The following is a 13,980-nucleotide window of genomic DNA, read 5'->3' as shown; positions in this document are numbered from 1 at the left end:
TCGAGGAGGGATTTGTCTCTTTGCTCTGCTCCATTAAATAGAAGAATTTTCATTGCTTCTTGCTTTTCATAAATCCATGCCATGTATGCCCCTGCACCCATTAAGCCATGTAAGTGCTTGCAGAATAGATGCTCAGGAGTAATTGAGAGTTTCATAATCCATACAGCACTGGAAAAGGAGTGAGTAGTTGGTGAATCAGGGTTCTGTGATCCTATTTTCAGTTTTGCCCTTGTGTTTGCAGTATGGCTTGGGTTGTGGGTCCGGTTTAGGAGCAAGGGTGAGGAGTCAAAGAATGGAGGTAGTGGCTGTGGTTCAGGAGCTGGGATTCGTGGCTAAGAAGGGCCTTGCAAGGTGGCAAATCACATGTCACTGAGAAATGGATTTGGTAGCTTTTTGGTTATACCTCTATGCTAGTGCAGAGAGAGAAGGGTAGAAGACACCTGGAGGGTCATCCACTCTTCCGCTATCTTACTCTGATGGACTTTCAAATCTAAGATGGTAGATCAAGCACGTCTTTTACCTCTGCATCCACGCCCACCCCTGTTGCTCCCTGCTCCCCTTTGTTTACGTGGCTGTGGGAACTTGGCACCCAATCCTTCTCCCAGTCCCCAGTGCCATAATCTTCTTTTCTCACACATACCTCCCATAATACACCCACTTCCTGCGCTTGGCTTCCGCAGCTGGAGCGGTTTGACCAGAGGCAAGAGCACTGCGTCAGCATGTGTTTGCAGCCTGCTCATGCCAGGATAATTAATACTCACTTAGCAGTTTTAATTTGGGTTCCCTTTAAGTTGAAAGCGATGTGCTGCTCTGTGCCAGCCTGCCTGGCTGGAGGGAAGAGTCTTACCCTGACCTCACGCAAACTGGAAGCCACACATGCCCAAGTGTGCATCACATACAGGCCTTGAAGGAGGAACCCTACCTGGGGCTCCTGGCCTGAAGGGATTGTGAGGGCAGCAGGCTGCAGTCACTTGAGGTAGGTAGGATGTTCTTACCATGCAGAGAAGGCTGAAGAGAGGAAGCTGGGGAGGAGAGAGAGGTTCTACTTATGTGTAGATGAGAGTGTTCTTGTGCCTTCTCCTTGTACTCTGGAATATGTGGACTATGGGTGTTGTGCAGGAACTGCTGCAGGTGTGTACAGGAAAGCACAGGCCATTCTTTGTTGGGAAAGAGGGTGGTGATAAAACACATCTTGCAGTTAAGTTGAATGAATCCACATTTCCTTTGTTCCTGAGAGATTTGTGTAGCTTTCAGAACGTAATCTTCACTGACACCTTAGGATGATGAGTTCCCCAAATTAGCCAGTGAGCGCTGAAAATCTGCCCCTCCAAGTGACCCATCTGTGCCTTTTCATTGCGCACCCTCCAGAGTGTAAGGCAAGTAAAATCAAAGTTCGTAGTCGGCTTTCTCAGCTACACATCTCAAAGATGTATGGGGGTGAGAAGGAAGACTTGTTACACTGGTGCCAGTGAGGACCTGGAACTGGAGCTGGCCTATTTCTGCTCTTGAGCAAATAACCAGTGCTTGCCTGGCCCTTTGAAGTGCCTTACAAGAAGTTCTATGTTGCCTATCTGGTGGCACCTCTCTAAGTTTGGTAGTTGCCATCTGACAATTCTGCACACACTTCTGCAAATGTTTGATAATTGTTTTTTTGTTGGCGGTGATTTTTTTTTCCTTTCTAAGAGAAACACATTATGTTTGTAAATGATTGAACTGGTCTTTGTAATGTGCAGAAGGAAGTGGGTGTTAGGCAGCCTTATGTTGGTGGAGAAGGACAGGCCTTTGCTTCCTCTCAGTTTTTAAGGAAAGGTAATGGAGCAAAAAAAAAAAACAGCACTGATTGCAAAGTTTTGCTCTTCCTCATTAGAGCAGCATTAGGAGTGGATCATTATTTTTCTTGAAAGAGAAGGGAGAGGAGTGGTTCTAAATTGATATTACGTCATAGTCTATCTTCTGGCTATCCTCTGAAATCAAACTGTATGTGAACCTGGAGGTAGTGAGGAGACAGATGGGAAGGAGTTTGCCTTTGAAAGGTTATTTTTTGGTCTGCGCCTAGCTTGTGACCTAAATAAATTGTCAGAGGCTTATGAAGAAGCAGTTAGATGTGAATAGCTGCTCCACTGGAGAAGCTGGTCCTGCTTGTCAATGACGATGTCTTGAAAACTGCCTAAAGCAAGACTGTAATTGAAAGGAAATTACTTCCCATTTGAAGATTACAACACATAGATGTTAATTCATCCTGGCTGCCTGACTGTGGTTAACACATTATGCTCCTGTTTTACACAGGAGAAGCTGAGGCATAGATGATGGGAAGTTGCTTAGTCAGGACCACGTCCAAGATGAGAGCTGTGACTAGAAGCAGGCCCAGGGTCCCCCCTTCTTGCTCACATCATGATTGTTTCCCACGTCAAGGCTGAAGTGTCACCAGTTTCTTTTCTAACAACTTGGCATAGGTGAAAGGAAGGAGGGCAAAATGGAATTAAAAGCACTGTCCATGCTGCACTGCATAGTCATCCAGCCTCTGCTCTCTCTGTGCATTGCTTGAATGTGGGCACACTACCTCTGGCTCTGCTCACCCTGGGCAAGGCAGATGTCTCACAAACCGGCAGCATCATGGGCAGGCGTCTGTCTTTGCCAAGACTCTCCTGGGGATTTATTCCTTTCCACACAGGGTGGTGGTGGGAATCGGATGCGCCTTTACAACTTGCAATTACATGGTACCTTTCACCCCAAAGGACTTACAATAAGTCAGTCTCCAGACTGTAAAGGGATCATTCACTCACCACTGAGAGATGTCCACCACTGGAAGGCGTAATTCTTTCAATGAAGTTCAGCAGCATTTCCCAGCTACTGGGGGTCCAAGGGCAGGAGAGAAGGGACTCCTGTGGTCTCTTGGCCCTGAGTAGGGAATGGGTTGGCAGGGTGCACAAACTGGTCTGATTTTTGGATGCTGCCAGGATGCTAGAGCTCTTACGAAAGAGAACCGAAGAGTACTAAGGAGATCGTAGTTTTGTATCATCCTTAGCTCCACTGCTCTCTTCTAGGCCATTGTTGTGTTAGATAACTTCATGTTTCTTCTCCTTTTGTGATTGTTATTTCCACATCTGAAAGTGTACTTGTGGCTGTGCTTGCTTCTACTTTATCTAAATAAGAAAACCACATCTCCATGGAGTTTTCAGTCCAAAATTAGTATATTTCACTACATGCACCTTAAATATTTCTCTAGACTTCATTGTGGCAAGGGGGGTGTTTCTGGGAGCAATGTGGTGTTTTGTATTAGTAGATTTACCTTTTACGTGTTGGGCTCTTCTGTTTACTTTTTTCTTGCCAAAATATACAGTTGTGTTGTAGAGCAGTTTTTATAGAGCATTTATAGAGCAGTTGTCCATTTCTCCTTTCTGGGAGCTGCTGTTATTATTGCATCCAGTCACAGTTCATACCATCTTGAGGAGTACTTTTTGTTAATGTGTTTCAAGCCTAGTTGCTTATTTACCACCTGTATTTATTGGTAATAATACTGACTACAGTACAGGTTTGTAAGTGGGAAGTGTGTATGAAGGAGAGAATGTGCACGTGTCTGTGCATGAGGATGAACTCATCTGACCAAGGCTGTACATGCTCAGTTACCTGAAACGTGGGTGACACACAAGTTAGCTCCCTTGGGGTAATCTAACTTGAATTGGGTGTACAAATGCTTGTAGGTACTGAAACTAACTTGTGCTCCTGACAGTTCTATAAGACTAGTGAAGAGCTATGTTCCTCTGAGCTGTCCTTGGGATGCTGAGGGAGCTCAGCCCCTGTCCTGCTTGAACGTGAGTTGAGGTGTGAGTGGATGAAGCCCATATGGGTGGGGAAAGCTCCTTCTGTAGTTCAGAAGTTGGTTCATGCAGAGAGAAGCGTGGACAAGTGACTGAGAAAATGTATATGTACGGGGGGAGGAAATATGAGGTGTGTGAGAGCAGGTAAGTCTGTGCACAAACTGTATGCAAGTGGGCACGAGTGTGTGTGACAGAACATACAACATGTGTGCCCTCTTGCCAGCAGTGGTTTACTTCTCGGGCTGTTTTCCAGCTGTGTAAATACGTTGCTTAACAAATTGAGGGCTCTGGTTAATGATCCCCTTTTAGCACAGGGCCCATATTAGGCTCCATTTTATGCAAGTTATCCAGCTGCCTGAATACCACTAGGGTGATCACACTGGGCTTTAATGTCAAATGCGGAGTGTTTGTACGCTGAGGAGCTGCTGAGGCAGTCGGCCTGGGGTTGCTCAGCGAGGGCTGTCAGGAAGGTTTGTGGCAAGCTCCCCAGGGTCTGCTGTAGCTGGAGAATTCCAAACAGCCTGCCTTAGAGTGACATCCCTGGCATCACAGGCTGGTGCTGAGTATATGAGGAGAAGGGCAGGATGGCCTGGACACTTGCGCCGATTCCAGGGAGACAGTTGGATCAAGCAGCAGGATAGGAGGAACGTGTTTCCCTCTCTGGCAGCCAGTCCTATTCCTTGTTCTGAGAGCAGATCTAGGGAGTTTTGCCTTGCATTGCTCATCAAAGCTAGACCACCACATGCTGAGATCCCAAATGGTGTCGAGGACTACGTCATATCAGGGCCAGTCATCCCCATAGCAGGATACAAACTCCAGAGGAAACACAAACTTCTGTGAAGAGCGGGCCAGTTTGGTGCTGGTGCTCATTCTTCTTTCCATCAAGGTCCCTAACAGAGCTGCTGCTCTGTCATCAGCCATACAAGCGAAAGAGAGCCCCATGCTGCTCAAAGTTATAAACGATTGTGGAACAGTCATGGAGGTAATTGCATTACTGCCTCTCCTACACCTGCAGTTAGACACGAAGTCCTTCCTGCCCTGCCCTTGCCTGCAGTTGTGGTGCTGCGCTGTCAGAAGCCATCATCATGTTGCTGCTTGAGAGGCATCACAGTGAGGTGCAGTGTGAACTTACTTGCAGCCACCCAACTGCCTGTGAATCTCTGCATCTTGCTGTCTTCTTGTGTCCTTGTACTTTGCCTCCACATTTGCTCTGTGCCCATCTCCCTTGTGGTGCTCTGAGAGGGTGCTCTGCTTCTGTGTCTTGGCCCCAGATGGCCTAGAGAGCAGCCTCATGGCTCCTTCTTATCCAAAGCCTGGTGAGTTTTGTGGATGATTTTCATCTGTCCTCTGGACCCATTCTTCCCCAGCCTCTATTCCATCTGCTGTTTGCCAGAAATGAACTGATTCAGCTGCCTTGCCTAATCCTGTCTGGCATCTCAAAATGGAGGGGACTGCCAGGTTCTTTGTTCCTGTTCCCTCTTGGCACTGGCAGGGGACCTTCTCTGCTCTGGAGAAGGACAAATGTGCTGATTTATTCTGCCCCTTAGATTTGAATAGGGGTTGCTATGTTACCCTCAGTCTGTGAGGCTTGCCAGAGCACACACCATATATAACCCCACAGCAGGTGGCTATTGAGTAAAGGCCCTTAAATCTGCCTCTCTTGTTTCTTATGTTGCTGGCCACGGTGTCAGAGGGATGAAGCAGGGCATGATTTGCTGTCTGGAACTCTAGTCGCAGCTGATGCCAAGCACCATGTTGGCATTTTCCGTTCTCAAGTGCCTATCTTAATTTGCAGAGGAGGGATCCACAGGCAGAAACGCACTGCCTGTGCTGGCTTTTAGAGAGGCCATTTGTGATATGAAGGCTGCTCCATGGCGCTGAGTTGTGACCAGGATCTGGGAGGTAGACGCTTCCACGTCCTGCTGCCATGACTGCTGCATGTGAGGCCTGGCTTGGAAGCTTTCAGGGCTGTCTAATTTGGTGTGACTCTTTGGGTGACCCTGGCCACTTGGGCAGCTTTCTGGGAAGAGATGCATGTGCCATCTCATATGTGGTTGCTCTGTCTGAAAGACCTGTGTTTGAAGTGCAGTGGTGCTTCTGCTCACTAAAACAAAGTTCCTGAGATATGAATAGAAAACACTTCCTATGTGCTAGAGCTGAATTGTCTATTTGGCATCATTGTTCCTCTGGGATTCATGGATCCAGGGTGACCTAGTGAGGAGCAGCATTTCTATTATATCACACTGGATCCTCACTCTAAATCTGCTTTGACCATACTCTGAACACCAGCAGAGGAAGAGGGAAGAACTATCTTTAGAGGTCAACATTCAACCTAAGCTTGAATGACGTCAGGTGGGATTATTATTATTATTTTTGCCAAGCATGTCCCAGCCATTCCTCATCAATTTGTTCTGGAAATGTGTAAATTAAACCATGGGTCAGGCAGTTCCAGTGCTCTACAGGTAATACCACCTCCTCCAGGTCCTACATGTGTGTACCCACCTTACAGACAGGACTGTTCTGGGAATCTGTCTTCATTTAATTTTGCCTCTTCTTATAAACCATCTGCTTTCAGGGAAGTGCCCTCATGAGAAGCCTGGACAGCCACTCCAATGTGAGACAGAGCTGGCTTAGGTGTCACCTCCTAGTCTAGACTTAAGGCCTGGAAGGCCTGATTTCTGAAAATGCTGAGCACTGGCACTTCAGCTAGTTTCCCCAGGATTCTGAAGAAGCTCTGGAGCTTTTGAATATCAAACTTGCTCACAGAAGCCCTGCCAGCATGGAGATTACCAGAAATATTAATGAAATACTTCTGGGTGTGAAGTGATTTCAGGAACAAATATCGTGTTTGTCTATTACAATGTGGAAAGAGCAGAGAGGCTGCAGGTGGATTAGAAGTGAGATAATTTAAGAATCGAGTCAAATAAATTAGAGAGGAAGAGAAGACAAAAACAATGGGTAAGAAGAAACGTGGTAAATGGGATGGGAGGAAAAACAATGATGAAAGCCTAAACTGTAAAGTCTGGAACCAAAGCTCTGGAGAGTTTCTGTGTGTCTAGGACTTCATAGTTTGAGAAACAGTGATTTGTAATTTCTTACAGGAGAGCTGTTGAAAAACAGGACTGAGAAACGAGTCTTCAGAAGTGGCCTGGTTTATCTGCCTGCTTTAAAAGCATAGTAGGTCCCTGCTTTAAGGACAAGTGAATCTGAATTTTACTCATCTATATATTGCCTTCTGCCAGCAATGGTGATGGGACTCTGAAAAATGTACTCCTGATTATTCTCACCTTGTTCTGCATACCTGAGTGGCTACAGGCACAAGGAATCCTGGTGATTTAGATTTCAGAGACTTCAGTCTTGAGAGGGGTGGCATACTCTACACAGGAGGAGTAGGAGCAAGGAAACTAGCCTGGGCTGGTGCTATTTGCTGCAAGTACAAGTATGACCACTCATACAAGGAGGTGTGATCGTACCAGAGAGGGAGTGAGAAAGAGCTTGAGGCAAGAAGCTCACTGCCTGCAGCGTATGTGAGTACTGACTTCATCACTCTTTGTGTTCCCCCGCAGAGCATCAACGGAGGCCGCCCGCCGCCTCACTTTGTGTATGATCCATCCACCTTTGCCTTCCGTTCCCTCAGCACCTTGAAGCCGCTGAGCCCAATAGCTCCAGTGGAAGAACCGTCATGTGCCTACTGAAGGAATTCCTCCAAAAACCTCAGGAACTATCAACCAACCGCCTGCCTGGCAGTGGGAAGGGACGTGGCAACACCCGGGGGTTGGGCGTGGGAGAAGGGGACAGTGACACATCTTTGCAATGCAGTCTCCCTGGCAGCAGGAAACATACAGCTTTGCAGCAGTGACTGGTTTCATAGCATTGCCACATCTGAGCATTAGCAGGTGAAGAGATTTTTGTCTTTGAAGTGTAAAATGGGACAGGTGACAGGTTCCAGACTGCGAGGACAGCCACCAAGGTGAACACATGGATGTGATAGTTGGAGATATCCCTGAGGGGCTCAGGGGCTAGTATAGCCTGCATGGCAGCAGTGAAAAGTGATCAGGTCCAAACGATTTTCCAAGAGTACTTGGGTCTACAGTACTTTGGTGTAGACCTGACCATTCTTCCACAGAAAAAGGAGGACAGGATTGGAAACGGAGGCTATACTGGGCTGCTTGCAAAGAAAGAGGATCCCTCTCTGAGACTGTTAGGATTGTATTAAATTCAGGCTTTCTTGAGTGAAGACCCTGGGAGATGGATGTAGGATGGGGTAAGTAGAAGATATAGTTCCACATTCCAGCTAGTCTGCTGGCTCAGTAATAACATCTAAAATGAGATTGAAATGGGAGGCATGAGCATTCTGGTTATACAGTGGGAGTTAAAATAAAGTTATAGAATAAGGATTTGTGTTCAGCCATCCAAAGAAGCAGAGTGCCCACCTTCAGTTCTCTCTTGGCATCATCAGGGAGAAGAACATGAGTGTATCTGTGTACTCCTCTCTGCTGAGGCTGCCTCCGTTTGGGGATATGCAGCATTTGTCCACAGCATTGTCCCAATACTGCTGCACCTGTTGTGATACTGAACACAACTGGCATCATCAGACTCAACAAATCAAGTGTCTCCAGCAAGTTGTCTGTTACCCCATTAGGCTGGCTATTAAATTCAGATAGACCTCTGTTCTGTCCCAGTGGAGCAGGTATTCCTGTATGTAGCATAAAGTGGGAGGAAGGAGTCTTGTAGCCATCTGTTGGCAGAAGAAACAAGAAGGAAGCTTCTCTATTAACAGTCTTACAGCAGTTAGGAACCACAGCAAGTCTTGTTACCACTGGAGTCTAGCCTTGAGGCACAGATGTGCTTTGTGCTACAAGGCATCAGCTAATGGGAGAAGCTGTCACCTGTCATAGTGAGGCAGAGGAACAAGGCATTTCCTCTTGCTGCATCTGATAAGTCTTTATTGCAAGTACCTGGTGGAGGGAGTAATGTCTCAGCATTGGAGGGAGTAATTGTCTCAGCATTCTTCAGCTTGAATCTGCATCTGACTGGGTACAAGTGGGAATGTATAATTTACTTGTCTGGATCAAGAGGAGCAACTGTGAATAATAATATAAAATTGGTTTTATTTTTAAATCTGCTCCACTGTACCACTTTTTGGATGAGACCAGGGGTCAGAACAGCTCTCAATAGGAGGCCATAGACTGAACCAGCACATGCTGGTACTTTCTGTGCTGTGAGACCCTGGGGGAAAAGCCTGAAGGTCACCTAGGCGTGGGGACATGAATCTCCTACCACTACCCATCCACTGCCTCTCTCAGGCAAGCAGAGTAGCTGGGCAAGGACGTGAGGGGGTATCCATCCTGATGCTGTCCAAGCTCTGCCTGCTCCTTGGCATGAGTATCATGGCTGGACCACATCCTGCACCAGCACTGCCTCCAAAGGACTGCTTGGGTTTTCTGGTGAGGTGCTTCAGGCAGATCATCGTGATTCCCTGCAAAAGTCCCTTTTTCTGACTTAGGCAAATTTCTCTGCTGATTCTTCCCACTCCTGTAGAGACTGCCTGTTTTGTTTGGATGGCACACCTCAGCTTTTAACTGCTGCCAGATTGAGCTGACCAAGGCAGGACAGGATGCATCACCGCCTCAGAGCAAGTGCCCGTGCTCAAGAAAAGGGGTAACTGCAGCCCACTATTCTGCAGGAGGAATGCAGCCCTCGTGGCCCCTCACCTGTGCTTTTGAGGTGCTTCCCTAGAGCTCTATTCCTGCCTGCATGGATGCTGCAGACTGCCTTCCCTGGGGGCCCCATGAATGGGAATGTGGATGTCCTGCCTGTATTGTTGCCTTTTAGTACCTTTTGTAACTTTTCTCTCTGTCTTTTCTTTTTCAATCTGAAGGAAAAATAAAAATAATGAAATAAAGTGTAACAGCTGCTATATTCACTCCTCTGATAGGTTTCATGCATTTGCTATCTTCTGGGCATCTGTGGGCAGGAGTATAAGAGGGGATGGAGTAGAGCAAGTTGTGATACATCACAGTCAGTCCCAGGCACTCCAAAAATCACAAGCTATGCCTGCAAGAGAATGGCTTTGGAAACAAATAATCAAGAACTTTTATGTAACATATCTATTTTATCCACAAGTAAGTGATCTCCCTTGTGCATATGCTCCTGGTACAGTATATCAGCCCTCATTGGTGCTCCTCCCACCTAGGAGCCCCTTTGGCTACTGAGTAAGCAGCCTGTTGCATGGGGGTTGTATGTGATCTGGCTGGAGGTCTTCATTTCACAAACAAAAGGGTGGGTGACTCCACAGCTGAGCTTGGGCTCATAATTTTAATCCTCTGTAAATCTTATGCTTTTTTTCTTCCCACTAAGTCTCTCAGCAGCCTTTTTGCTTGCAGCCAGGTGCTCATTCTGCTTTCCTCAGCAGAATAACAAGCTCACCATTTTCTCTTGATCTTGCTCTAAGAACCCCATTTCAGGTACTAGTAACCATAATCCCCTTCCCCTTGCTATCCCCCTGAACTAATTCCTGCCTCTGCCCTGGTGATCCTAGCAATTTATCTGAACCAATCTCTCATAAGGCTCTTGCTTAAAGTCCTGACCCCTTTTCTAAGGCCTCACAGAGACTAGCTTAAATTCCCTGAGCAGTCCTGCTTAGGCTCATTCCCAGGAGGCCCCTTCTGCTCTTCTATCTAAGCTCCCATCTCCTCTAGGCTCTGTGCCACCTCTCTTATCCTGAAATCCTCCCCTCTCTGTCAGCTGCAGCTCATTGTTAATTGGCCTTGGCCTGTTTTCTGAGGTTTCTGTAAGGTGTGCTTGCTGCCTCCTCTGCAGGGTTGCTTTCCTTTGTGGTGTTGTTTTATTCTTCCATCTGTTTGTCTGTCCAAAACAGCTTGACTTTTTGGTGTGCCCATCTCTGGTTCCCTAGATGCAGTTCAAAATGCAGTGGCCTTATGTCTCTACAAGCCTAATAACCTGTCAGGCTGTGCTTGTTCATAAGTGCAAAAGTGCACAGAGGGCTGTGCTTAACTCATATCAGCTGTGCTGTACGTACCCTCCTGAAGCCAGAGTGCAGCAGAAAGCTGGCACAGTGCTTTGCAGGGTGCAGTCAGCTACTTGGTCTGGATGAGCCAGGGCCCCCAAGGCTGTAATCTAGCTCTCCAGTGTATATTTAGGTTACGTTATATTTTGCCCATGCCTCAGTTTTCCCATAAGCCGGACTTCCTCGTTATTGACAAAACAGGACAGTTGTTGTGGTAAAACATTATTGTAAGAAGCCTTGATAAAGCAACAACTTTGAAGCTAACAGGAAAACAGGTTGGTGGTACCCGCTATGGTCTCTGTGGTTCTTTCTAGTTGAGGCAACCAGCATAGCTTACAAAGGAGGCTAAGGACGTTGGCTGACTTTGAATGCTGAATCCTGGCATGTGGGAATGGGGCTTGCTGGAGACAAGTGAGGAAGCCATCAGCAGAAGCCAGAGAAATAGGAGCTGTAGTCTCCTGAGAGCCTCCTATTGCTTCCTCCGGCATACATGCAGGGCTTTCCACTTCTGTGGCTCCCAAAATACTTCATCCAAATATTCTCTCCACTGCTGGAAGGGGCAGCACACAGGCTGCGGTACGAGCAAAGCACTTTGTGAGTGCAGTCAGCTTGGCATAGGGCTCTTGCGACCTGGGGATTGTTGGAACTCCTGGCTGCAGAGCAGCCTCCCAGTAGGTTTGGGCTGTGGTTCAGTGGGAGGGGAGCCCATAATTTCTAAGCTGAAATCTTTCTCTGCTCCTATCTGATCTTGCTTGAGACATGCAGGTGTTTCCCTTCAGAGCAGAAAACAGACCCTGCAATCCCTTTGGAATTTAAGTGGGACCATTATAGTCTAATAGTGTTCTCTAGTTAATGAATCAGGTTTGGTCTGTTACCTTTTTAAATTAAGGGAACCAAGCTCACAGCAAAATGGGTTGTTCTATGCATAGTGTGAGTTATCATCCATTCACAAGCACCACACAAGGTCAGCTTGCTGTGCCCTATTTTCTTCTGTGTATATACATGTATATGCACACACACGCACATGACATATGTTTGTTTCACTGGACTAAGAAATCTCTGTACTGTTACATCCACTCATAAAGCAGTGTCCTCTGTCCACCTGGGTCTTTGTTTGACACATGTGAAGCCCACCCTGCAGCACACTCACATACACCTGCTGAATGCTTAGAAAAAAACACCTACCACCTGTTTCCAGCTGAGGGCTGATCACTGTTTACTTACTAGATTGAGTGAGAAAGCAGGTGAAATCAGGTTGCTGCTAAAGCCAGGGTTCTCAGCCTGGGCTAAGATGGAGGCCACCAAAATACGGCACAGAAGCACCTCAGCTACAGAACATTCCTCTGGCTGGATCATCTCCCCTCAACAAAGTAAGGCTCTCCCTTGTTCTTTCTGAACTTGCACAGTATATTGTGGCAAGGTGGGGGGTGGAAGAATGCTTTTATGTGTGTGTATCAGGTTAGAGTTGGAGAGAGTATGCGCCAGCAGTGTGGTTGTGTAGGCTCAGACTGTGCGTACAGAGGCATTTCCGTGGTGGTGGCGTTTATATCTAAGTGGAAGGAAACTTCAGAAGAGTAAAGGCACTGGATATGTATGCAAGCATTGGCATGGCAGGGTGATTGCTGGTGGATGCCCAGCTGGGGCATGGGCAGAAGATCTCATGCTGACAAGGGGTACTTTTGAGACTGTGTTTGCAGCCTCTGTAGGTAGAGGAGATGGGGAATATTGATACAGGATATCTGAAGGCAAGGGTGATGAGGAACATTTGCTGTTTCTGCAGTCTCAGTTGTTTGTGGTGACAATTAGCAGACTTTTGTAATGTGTCCCACCAGTAATGTTAGGGGAAAGTAAAGAAAAAAAATTATGGATGGCTTTTCTGTGTCCTTGAGGCAGTTGGGCTTTTTCACCCCTGAATTAAAAAGAAGGAGGCACCTGGACAACAGTGACTCAAAACAGAGCCCCCTCGTTTGAACATAGCAAGTGTTTGTATGCACTGTTCCTCCTCAGACAAGGCCTTCAGGGACATCAAATAAAGCTAGCAGGTGGCAAGCTCAAAGCAAACAACTGGAGGCAGCTCTGCAGAGTGCGGGGTTGCACTGGGAATCCTGTGCCACAGGACACAGCGACTGATAAATATTTACATGGCTACAGACATGAAAAGAAAGAAGGAAATCAAATCCCCCCAAGAAATACTGCATGCACAAATGCTTCCTCCAACTGAGGAAGGTGGGGCGATGAGAGGGCTTCTTAGGGCAGTTTGCTGCGTGCCAGCCCCATATTGTCCTTCTCTGGGGATTCTTCACCTTCCTGTTCTTTCCTGGATTGGAAGGGAGCAAGTGCCTCCAAACAGGCATGTCCACTCTATTTTCTTACCAAGTGCCTTCTTTGTGTTATTATCAAAAAAGTTTTATTTTATTGTCTTAGACATCCTGAGTAGGTAACAAATGGCCTGGATAAAGGCTAAGCCCAGTTCCATGGAGGCCTGAGGCAAAACTCCCAGTATACATCTTACAAAAAGGGCAGTGAGGCATTGGCACAGGCTGCCAGGGAGGTGGTGGATTCCCTATCCCTGCAGACACACAAGGTCAGACTGGACAGGGCTCTGTGCAACCAGATGTAGGTGTACGTGTCCCTGTTCATTGCAGGGGAATTGGACCAAAAGGCCTTTAAGAATCTCTTCCAACACAAATGATTCTGTGATTCAATACTTTTTGAATGTAGAAAAATCTCAGAACAAGTGTCCTCCAGTGACTGATAATCCCTTGTGCAGCAGTGAGCAAGCAGAAGAGGATGCAGCCAAAACAGCAGTGTGCTGTAGGAGGAGGTTAACATCACTGGTGAGGACTACATGTAATCATGCTGGTATCTCACCATTTCCTGAGCTAGATTTTAGTGGGCTGACTCACGAAGTGAGTGAGGAAATGGAAGGTGCAGGCACTCCAGGAGCTAGCTGGGGCTGTAGTTGCATGTGGCCTGACAGGCCTTGACCACATGTTTTCAGTTAACTGGGGACAGGATGTGCAGATAGCTCCAGACACATGCGGAGCCCAAAATTCTGTTTTCCTTTTTGTGGTTGCTCACATCATTGCCCGCTGTAATAATAGTTCAGTCTGTTAATGAGTTGGCCAGTAG

General features: G+C 47.0%; 1 protein-coding gene across 3 annotated transcripts in view; it reads left to right on the top strand.

Annotated features, from left to right (window-relative positions):
• Positions 1-9,744, top strand: part of LOC128080768 (uncharacterized) — a 52,470-nt gene extending 42,726 nt beyond the window's left edge. For all 3 annotated transcript variants that reach the window (XM_052683377.1, XM_052683366.1, XM_052683385.1), the window contains one exon: positions 7,385-9,744. In XM_052683377.1, coding sequence (XP_052539337.1) covers positions 7,385-7,513 — 129 coding nt within the window. In that variant the 3' untranslated portion in view covers positions 7,514-9,744. The remainder of the gene's footprint in view (positions 1-7,384) is intronic.
• Positions 9,745-13,980: the final 4,236 nt, after the last annotated feature.

This window comes from Tympanuchus pallidicinctus, unplaced genomic scaffold (genome assembly GCF_026119805.1).
Source record: "Tympanuchus pallidicinctus isolate F22 unplaced genomic scaffold, pur_lepc_1.0 scaffold1, whole genome shotgun sequence".
NCBI lineage: Eukaryota > Metazoa > Chordata > Aves > Galliformes > Phasianidae > Tympanuchus > Tympanuchus pallidicinctus.
Note: the sequence above shows the minus strand (reverse complement) of the source record. Positions and strands in the feature narration are given on the sequence as shown.